This window comes from Vicugna pacos, chromosome 20, assembly GCF_048564905.1.
Source record: "Vicugna pacos chromosome 20, VicPac4, whole genome shotgun sequence".
Lineage (NCBI taxonomy): Eukaryota > Metazoa > Chordata > Mammalia > Artiodactyla > Camelidae > Vicugna > Vicugna pacos.
In genome coordinates this window covers 37,418,770-37,428,707 of record NC_133006.1, presented here as the reverse complement: position 1 = coordinate 37,428,707, position 9,938 = coordinate 37,418,770, and the positions used below count along the sequence as shown (strand labels likewise).

The 9,938-nt window shown below is 46.3% G+C and overlaps 1 protein-coding gene across 2 annotated transcripts; it reads left to right on the top strand.

Moving 5' to 3' along the window:
- The first annotated feature begins 1,252 nt into the window (after nt 1–1,252).
- LOC102530766 (transmembrane protein 14C) lies at nt 1,253–7,787 on the top strand. Of its 2 annotated transcripts, none has more exons than XM_072945684.1 (6): nt 1,253–1,390; nt 2,443–2,502; nt 2,840–2,916; nt 3,794–3,895; nt 6,575–6,662; nt 7,280–7,787. In XM_072945684.1, the coding sequence occupies exons 2-6, from the start codon at nt 2,480–2,482 to the stop codon at nt 7,332–7,334; spliced, it is 345 nt and encodes a 114-aa protein (XP_072801785.1). In that variant the 5' UTR covers nt 1,253–1,390; nt 2,443–2,479; the 3' UTR covers nt 7,335–7,787. The 2 variants fall into 2 exon arrangements, with proteins under 2 accessions (XP_072801785.1, XP_006198709.1); XM_006198647.4 differs by lacking the exon at nt 1,253–1,390 and adding an exon at nt 1,443–1,512.
- Nucleotides 7,788–9,938: the final 2,151 nt, after the last annotated feature.

Below are 9,938 nucleotides of genomic sequence, written 5' to 3'. Positions count from 1 at the left end.
ATTAGATCTATTCTTGTTGGTATTTGTAGGGGATGAAAAAGGGAAGTCAAGGATGACACCCATCTTGTGGTGGTATAGCAACTGAGTGAATGATTGTGTGGGAAACAGATCTGGAGTGGGAGTGGAGATGATGTGTGGGCAGCAGGCATCACAGAGGTAGATGGAGATTTAATTCACCCCCTGTGCCCTCTAAGATGCTTTTCTAGTAGCCTCACTCCCTAAAACAAACACCAGAAGAAGCCGCATTGTCTAGTCAGTGGCCACCATATTGTCTGCAGGGAGAAAGTCCCTTTTCCATAGCAGCAAACTTAACAAATGCAAGTTCATGTGCAGGTGGCGCAGAGAGGCTGAACAAACTGAAATGTGGGAGTTTGGGGCAGAGAAAGGCTAATCACAGGGCCAAACAAGGAGAACGGGTGGCTCCTGCCCATAAAACCCCAACTCCCTGAGGAGTTCGAGGAAAGCATTTTTAAAGACTAGGTGAGCGACTGGAGTTGCAGGGCGTGTGATCAGCCCTGTTAAGGGAATGGGGTGGTTAACATCAATCCTTAGGCACCAGTAGGTCTGGGGGCTTATGGTCATCAAGTAGTTAATTTTTTTTGGTGGTTTCAGCATCTGTAAAACAACACTGGAAGTGTGCACCAGGGACTATTATCCTGGTAATTCAGAAAGGAGCCGAAGTAGAGGATACAGGGGAGGGGGTCTACCTTAGTAAAGCCCATAGGGTCCTTCCTGCTCAATTACAGAGCCACCTGATGAGGCTAGAGTGATAGTCCTCTCTCATGGCTTGCATCTGGTAATGGGTCCCCAATCAAATCCTTCAGAGTCCAGCCTGGGACGCCCTTCTAGTGCACCGAAGCCCCTTTCCTCCCTCCCCTGCCCCCAGGGCAGGCCTCGCCCAGCTCAAGCCCCTGGCAACCCCAGACTCCAACTCTGGGCGTCCAGCTTCTGGCCTGGCTGGCTCAGAGCTGGGACTAGTGCGAGTGACCCTGCCCCATGCCCTTCTTGCATGACACACGTTCAGCTACTCCCAGCCCCTGGGATGCGCAAATTCTGGGCTTCCCGCTGCAAGCTCCTCCCAAAGCCCCGCCCCTGGCGTTGAGAGCGCGCGAGGACTCTAGCCCCGCGCCTGACGCAGAGAGCTCGCCGGGACTCTGTCCCTAGACCCGCCCCGCCCCGCCCCGCCCCGCCCCGCCCCGCCCCGCCCCGCCCCGCCCCGCCCCGCCCCGCCCCTGGCGCGGAGAGCGGGCGGTGACGCTCTAGCCCTGCCCCACGGCTCGCCCCGCCCCCAGGACGCAGAGAAAGCGCCGCGATATTTCCGGCGGGACTGAGACTCCCGCCCCCACGGCTTGTGTTCTCTCCTTGGCCTGTGCAGACTTTCTAGAAGGAGGTTGGTGTGCTTGGGAATTGTTTTTATTTTACACCTGTTTTGACTTTTAGCTGTTATATGAGAGGCTTCGTGGCGGCCTGCTCTTTGTTCCTCTGACCCAGGCGGGGGTTGTGGGCTGCGTGGTAGGTGCCTTTCTCTAGGCGCTCCTTTTCTGCTTTCCTGAGAGGGGGTTGTGCGCCCTGCGGAAACCCTGAGCTCTCGAGGCAAATGCTTAGCGGTGAAGCGGAGACTTGATTCGTTTCCTGGAGATTTTTATTGCTGCATCTATCTCCTTAAGAGTCCCGGTGACTCAATGCTATGTTGAATTAATGACTGTGGTACGGTCCCAAGCCTCCCCCCGCTTTTTATAGACACATAGTAACTGAAACAGAAGCAGCATGTATGGCTTTCAAGCTTAGCGTCGTTATACCAAATGCATTTCTTGAAGAAACCAGGAGTTTTATGCTACTTTGCCAAGGGTGTCGTGTTCCACATAATTATAACTTGGGCTTTCGTATATTTTATCCTCCCTCCTCGCCCCTAGTCAAACAATAACTGAATGATGCAAAATTAAATAGTTGTCTTCAAATTTTACAGATGTCGAATATTGAAATAATACTTTGGGCAGGGGCGAAGAGCAGCACCCCTCCCCCCTAGAAAGGGCATTTTTTGAAATACTTGAATTAAGGGAACAGGAGGTATTTACTTTCCGATTTAGTTATAACTTGGTTAGGTGATGAGAAGGTTAGCTGGTTAACTATAGAGAACTGGTCAGTGAAGTTTCCTGTGGGTCTGTTATATAAGAATTGAGGTTATTACCAAAATGGTTGATATTTGTTCAGCAGTTTGTGCAGAACAGTTTTATATATTATCCCATTCAGTGCCCACAGCAGTCCTAGGACGCTTGTATCGTTGTCACCCTCGTGGTAGGTACAGGGAAGGGAACTAAAGCTAGAGAGCTTGTCCTTTACTTCTTAGCTCCCAAGGGGTGGAGCTGGAACTTGGACCCACTTTTCTCTGATTGCTAGAGAGCTCTGCTGTTCACCACCTCTGATCCAGCCTGTCTTCCACAGGTGCAGGCCTTCTGTCTGGACAGAGTGAAAGGGCACAATGCAGAAGGACTCTGGCCCACTGTAAGTGCACACCCAGTGAATGGGGGTGGAACAGCCTGAGCTTCTGAAAACCGGAGTTCCTTTTCTCATCTGACAAGGGCGCTGAGTCAGGGCTGCTGGGCAGCTTGGGATGTGGGAGGATGGACATGTAGGCTGGGGACCTGGGTTTGAGTCCCAGCTCTGCCACTGACTCTAGGCCAGTCATCTAACCTCTCTGGGATTTGTATGCGTTTGTACGGTGATAGGCTTTTTCTGGGATGATGACCTTTTAGATCCCATCCTATGGTTATGTGTTCTATCTCTTTCTCTCTTTATTTTTTTCATGGTTGGCACTGATTTCCTAGTGTTTTGTTTTCAGAGTGCCTTTACACTGGATTGGCTTTGGCTATGCAGCACTGGTTGCTTCCGGTGGGATCATTGGCTATGCAAAAGCAGGTATGGTCTGTAGTTACTTAACCTCTTAAAATCTTGTTCCTGGTGAAGAGTGAGTCCCCAGGGTCCCCAGACTGCAGTCTTGTTGGGGTCCAGTGTGCTTTAGGCCCTCTAGCTTGAGTGCAGGCTTATTATCTGTCCTGTAGCTCCGTTTAGTTATCAGGCTGAGCTAAACCAGGCTTCTGGTCCAATTGCTTGTTTTTGCCTCTTTATCTAAAGATGCTGGGCAGGGGTAGTAGTAGGTTGTTATTATCATCACCTGCCATACCTCAGCATCGACCCCAGAGCGCCTTCTCTGCTCTTCCAGGAAGAGCAGGAAACTTCTAGTCCTCACATAAGCAGTTCCGAAGTCTCCACATTAAACCAGTCACGGGTGTGTCAGTGAACATGCCTGTTCCCACCCCAGCACACGCACCAGAATTCCTGCTCTCCAAATCTTTTTTTTTTTTTTTTTGATGGAGGTGCTGGGGATTGAAACCAGGACCTCCTGCATCCTGAGCACACACTCTGCTACTGAGCTATACCCACCCACCTCCAAATCATTTTTTAATTCATTATTTCCCTTTCCTTTGGGGATGTGCCTGAGGTCCTGCCTGCAGGCAGTTCCTGTCCTTGCTAGGTTAAGCAGGCTCAGCGGGGAGCCCTTCTTTTCTCCTTTGGTGGAAGTTCCCTGCTTGTTAGAGGAAAGAGGAATGGTGCGGTATGACCCTGACCTCTCTGGTAAACTAGCAGCCTCCCCCAAACGTTTTCCTGCTTGAGGCGAACCGTGCTGAGGGTTCTCTGTGCCATTTTCCTCTGTAGGGAAGGGAGGTCTGGTGGAGTCTGTCAGTGAAATGAGTGTCTGACATTGACATACTGGCGTGTGTTTGCTCCCCTCCAGGTAGTGTCCCGTCCCTGGCTGCTGGGCTCTTCTTCGGTGGTTTAGCAGGCCTGGGTGCCTATCAGCTGTCTCAGGATCCAAGGAACATTTGGGTTTTCTTAGGTATGTCGGTTTCACTGTCTCCTGGATGCAACTGTGTATCCAGAATACTCTCCCCAAAGGTCCTGGATTGGTGGAATGTGGCAGGTTCTTCACATTAAGACAGTTTTAGCGCTTCTGCCAAGTCTTAGGGAGGTTTTAAAATTGGTGGTGGGGGGAGTGAGGTTTGTGCAGTTTCTGCTTATCTTTTATGTATGGAACATGGAAAGGTTTTCATACATCGTGAGTTTAGATTCAGCCAGCAAAGTTAGTGTTACACTTGGATAAGGCAAGCACAGGTCTCTTAACCCTTGTGCTTGACCACTGCAGACGTCTGCTTGAGCAGCACTAAGGGATCATGTGTCTGGATTGGATTTGCATCAATATTAGCCCTTTAGATGTGAACGAAATGTAGAAGATGTAGGCCTTTGCCTTCCCTGGGGACATACCCTGCGGTGTCCCGTGAGCCGCGCGGACAGTGAGGAGTGCAGGAAGGGACGATACTTCTTATCAGGGTGGCCTTTGGTGCATTTTTGCTGTACTCCACCCGAGTGTCAGACACTCTGCTGGGAGTGTGGGCCCCTCACTGTCTTCACAAAGCTATGGGATGAGAAGACAGGCAGCTCTGCCCTCCCAGGTGCTGGGGGGACCGGGGCTGTCAGCCGGGGGTGGGGGCTGGGAAGGAGGAGGCGCCCGGCTCCAGGCTCTGCCCAGCAGCTCCTTCATGCCAGCTCCGATGACTCTCATCCCACTATGTTCCCATTTCTGATCCGCTCCTCCACTCCTGCGTGTGACCCCACCTACATAAAAAACAGCCATCAGGTAGGACTCCCTCGTGCTGTCACCCTCCAAACCTCCGCTGTCCTGCTCTCTCCTCTCCAAGGCCAGTCACTCCACCCAGGCTTTGGGCTCTTCACCTTTTCCAGAGCTTCACACTGTCAGTGATGCTGGCTCTTACTCGGATGCTGCCTTTCGGGTGGATCTCACCCACTGATGCTCAGATGATGCCCATTTCTCACCCATTTAAAAAAAGAAGGACCACTCGTGACCCCACTTCCTTCTCCAGTTACTGCCCTTCTTCCTCTTCAGAAACTTCTCCTAAAAAATCCGTCATGCTCCCCTTCCTCACTTCCTCATCTCTCACATTCTCAACCCACTCCAGCCTCCACTTCTGTCCCCCTAGTCCATGGAAATAGCTCTCCCTGAGGCTCCCAGGAACCTGTATTTTTCAAAATTCAGTGTACGTTTTTTAGTCCTCATTTTATTTGGCCTTTTAGCTGTTCTCAACACAGTGCACCAGTCCATTTTCCCTTCTCGTGGTTTTCCTTTTTTTTCCTCATTCTCTTTTGTTGATTTTTTCGACCCAGTTTCCTTTTTAGCCATTCAATATTGAAGTTCTTAAGGCCTGACCTTTTTATCTTTATACTCTCTCACTTGGCAATATCGTTGAAACCCAAGCCTTAAGTTACCACTGATACACAGATGACTCACAAATTTCTCTCTCCTCCAAGCTTTACTCTTATATATGTAGCTGCCTGCTTGAAATCTTTCAGATGTCAAGGCATCTGCCCGAACCCAGCTTCATGTCCGTACACACGTTCAGCCTTCTGGTGTTCTCCCTCCGTTTGGGTCTCTGTTGCTCCCTTCCCCTCCATCTTCACATCTCATTCATCAACAAGTCCTGTCAACACTACCTACCTCCAGCGCCTGGCCCAGCTTGTCCACCTCTGCCTGCAGGGCCACCGCCCACTTCCCAGTTAGCCCTCCCTCTTGCCTGCCTTCCTGAGGAAGCGTCTTAGTTGGTATCCCTGCATCTCCGCTGGTTTCCCTGCCGTGTGTTCTCCGTGGTACAGCTGCAGTTCTATCAGAATGCAGCTCTGTTCGTGTGGTATCTTCCAGTGGCTTCGCATGCTCTTAGGGTGAAGACCACAAGGCTTCCTGCAGCCCTCCGGGTTCTGTATGGCGTGGCCCTCTTCCTCGCTCGCCCTCTCTTGACTTCCATGCTACACCAGCCTTTTAGTCCCCTCTCACCACAAGGCCCTGTGTATGTCATTCCCTCTGCTTAGAATGTGCTTTTTCCCCCTCGAGCTCATCAGCTGAGAGTCTTCAGATCTCTGTTAAATCTTCACTTTCTCAGCAAATCCTTCTCCCTGAATTGGCTGGATCCCTTATTTATTGTTATTTGTATTGCGTTAATTCTCCTTGTAGCACAAATTTTACTTTAAAATTTTTATTTGTGTGATTCTTTCAAGTCCGTCCCATCCAACTTGAAAGACTGTTAGGGCAGAGGTCTTTTTTGATCATGATTGCATTCTGCAGCTGCGCAGTGCTTGGCAGGTGGCAGGTATTTGAATAGACGTTGAGTGGGAAGAGCTTAGGAGCATACAGGGTAAGTAGCATCGGTCAGGAGGAGGGAAGCACCCTGCAGCAAGTCTGAAGAAAACTGAGAAATGTACGGCTGAAGAATAGTAGGAAGTGAGAGTGGAAAGGCAGGCTGGGCTGGCACACCAGCAGCCTTTATTCCAGTATTGTACTTGGTCCCGGTGACTGTGGGTGGCCATGAAGCGCCCCCCCACTAGGGGAGGAGGAGGTATGAGATGGCGTCTGGCCCTTGAAAGGCAGACAGGTAGGGGGCTTGATCAGATTTTAGGCCTCCCGTGTCTAAGATGTAATGATCTTTGGCTCTTTTCATCTCTCCATCAGCTACGTCTGGAACCTTGGCTGGCATCATGGGAATGAGATTCTACCACTCTGGAAAATTTATGCCTGCAGGCTTAATTGCAGGTGCCAGGTACTCTGCTCCATTGCTAGTTCTGGTTTAATGCCCAGAATACTGTGTACATTCACCTGCTTCAATATACCCAGTGCTGAGCTTCAGCAGAAGCGACCCAGTTTATACTCAAATAGAAACAGTTGCAGAAACAGCCAGTTTAATGTCACAGTGGAACAGGTGCCTCCATTCACTCTGGAAATGGCTTTGCTTTGGAGGAGATTCCTTGCCCAGCTTTGATCGTGGCGATGATGCTGTCAGGCATAACGTATTATGGTCAGCGTAGACCACGGCCAAGAGCAGTCGACTGGGAGGTTGGAGACCGAACCTTAACCAGCTCTGGGAAGGTGGGGAGGCCTTGGTCCCTCCAGTGCTGGTTTCTCATCTTTGAATTGTTAGTAGTTAGATTAGGAACTGCACCTCACATACATGATTTTAAGGCCGCAGTGCAGGTCTGCCCCTCTGCACGTCCTTCCTTCGGTACCTCCGGGGGTGGAAGTGCGTCGGTGCTTGCTCTGCCTTGGCACCTCCTCACCGTGTTGTTGGGAGGGACCTGCTGAGTCCTAGACTCTTAAAAAATAATAGCATGCCTGTGCTGTTCTTCACCTGATTTTTGTTTATGTGTTTCTTTTGAACAGTTTGCTGATGGTCGCCAAACTTGGAATTAGTGTGTTGGGTAAACCCCATCAGTAGTAGTCATGGCCCAGCTTGGACCTGAAGAATGTTTAAACTTCCACTATTTTTAGAGTCTTAAGATAAATAAGTACAGCATTTTCACTTATTCTGACATTTTACTTAAACAAAAAAAATACTGAACTTTGCAGAGAAAAAAAATCAGTCATTATCGTTATGAAGCTAAGCGTTGGACAGAGGATAACACGAGAGCTGCTTGTCATTAGTACCTTCACACAGTTTGGTTCTTGTATGGTGGTGGTCTCTCTTCTTCCTGTGTCTGTGCATAAAGTCTCCGGGGGTAAAATGTTAGGTGTCACCATTGGGGCCCCTAAAACCTACTCAGAGGAACAGTATGAAAAACATCTCTTAATGAGATTTAGCACATTTGTTCTTTTGCTCATCTTAGGGCCACAGACCTACTTTGAAATTATGTTAAATGAAATCAATGAAAATAAATTTTACTGTAAGTAATATTTTCTATGGTGTCTTCGTTGCCAGAGCTGTCTAGAACATAGAATGAGATGTGAATAGCAAGAAGGGATAAGAACATGAAAGTGTTTCTGTTAACATTTTATTTAGGAATTACCCATTTTGAATAATTAAAAGACCAAGGGAAGTAAAGTTATTTACAGTTTGATTATACATGGCATTGAGGTTTGGATTTCTAAGATTAGGGCTGTATAACCAAAAAGAGAAAAAAAAGAAAAAATGAAATTGTGGTTAATCTATAAATGCGAAACCTAAAAGGGCCTTTCTGGAGCTTGAATTACCTAGGTTGGTCTCTGCGTTGGACACATTAACTAGATACTGACACATTTTCACTTCACTTTGGTTTCTTTCAGCATTGAGAGTTAAGTCATTCTGGTACCACTTAACTTTAGTTTTCCTCTCTTTAAAGAAAAGGGGTATTTGCTTCTTACCCTGACTGATACTGATTGGATATAGATGGTATGATTCAGATAGTTACTAATCAATTTTATATGTTTGCTTAAGCTTCTTTCAAAGAGTCCTAATTTTCTCGTTTTTGTTGTGTGTGACATGGTTTGACATGTCTGCCTGGGCCCATTCTTAAAACGGATGCCCAGAGCTCCACACAGACGGGGTGTGTCCAGGATACTGTATTCTAGACTCTGCATTTCTGTTAGTGTGGCCAGGATCAAAGTAAGATTCTTGGACAGCCCCATCACAGCAATGACTCATTAAGCTTTTGGTCTACTAAGACCCCCATTATTTTTCTCATATGCTGCTGTTAATAATAACTACTCATAGATAGGAAAGGGTTGGTGCTTGATGTCACATACTTGCAAGTATTTTGATGAAATAAAAAATTGGTCGATAGTTCCTGACGTGGTCAGTAATTGCCTTTTATCACACAATTATACCTCATAGCTTAAGTAATAAAGACACATCCATTCACTAACAGTTCATTGGTATTTGATATGATGAATCAGATTATTGTGGTCTTCTCAAACATTAGTCCTGTACAGTCTAAAGGAAGATGGACAAAGAAAATCAGTAGGCAGGATATTTTACTGTCCTTTTGATATTTTAAAAATTGATTTTTATGGAAATGTGTTGGGGAGGAAAGAAACAACTGGTTGTAGTTCTAGTGTTACCCAGGGCAGGACATCTGCAGGTAGGCTGGGTGTTCTCTGGAGCAATGAAGGGCTGTCTGTGTATGGTTTGTGTTCACAGAGCCTCATCTTTGGGCTTCTTTCTCCAAGCCTTGCTACTGTGTGAGGGCCAGCCAGAAGTGAACATCAGGTATGACTTGTTGCTCCCCAGATGTTTGAGTCATTATGATTCTGTGCACAGAGGCACAGAAAAAGATTGTTCTAAACAAAAAATAAATCATTCTCTTAATCAGAAAAACACATTTTGGATTCTAAGCTAGCCCTTCAGTGATTATCATGATAGCTACTTAAAATATTAGTTAAATGTATTTAATAATTCTTGTCAGTATTTTCTGTCTTTTCCATTCAAACCCAGTCACACATTACACTTTTAATTTTATTTAATTTTTTTTAGCTTTTAATTTTAAATTTTACTTGGGATTTTGATTATGATTGCTTTTGATTATAGATCAATTTAGGAGGAATTGGGAGCTTTAAAATATTTATTTTTCATTCCAGGACATTATATATCCCTTCCCTTTTTTTTTTTTTTTGTCTTTAAACATTTTAGAGCTTTATTCATGTAGTTCTTTACATTTCTATTAAGATTACTGCAGAATATTTTATAGATTTATTATTAATATGAATGGAACTTTTTCATATATATTTTCTAATTAGGTATCAATCTGAATAGTGAATTTCTGATATTAATGTAAATACTTCTGTTGACTCACTTAAGTATATTACTTGCCTTAAGTTTTTGTCAGCTACCCTTTGTCTAGTGGTATGGGTTTACGTTAAAGTTGGAAATAATAGGATAGTTGCTGTCATTGACAATTCAGCATTGTTCTAGAGATGCTAGACAAAGCAGTAAAACTAGAGAAATAAATGAGGTATAAATTAATAGTGGAAAAGGAAATTGTCCATCTAGAAAATCCAAGACAAGCAACTAAAAACCTATTAGAACTAACGAGGAAATTCTACAAATAGTGAGAAACAAAAACCAATA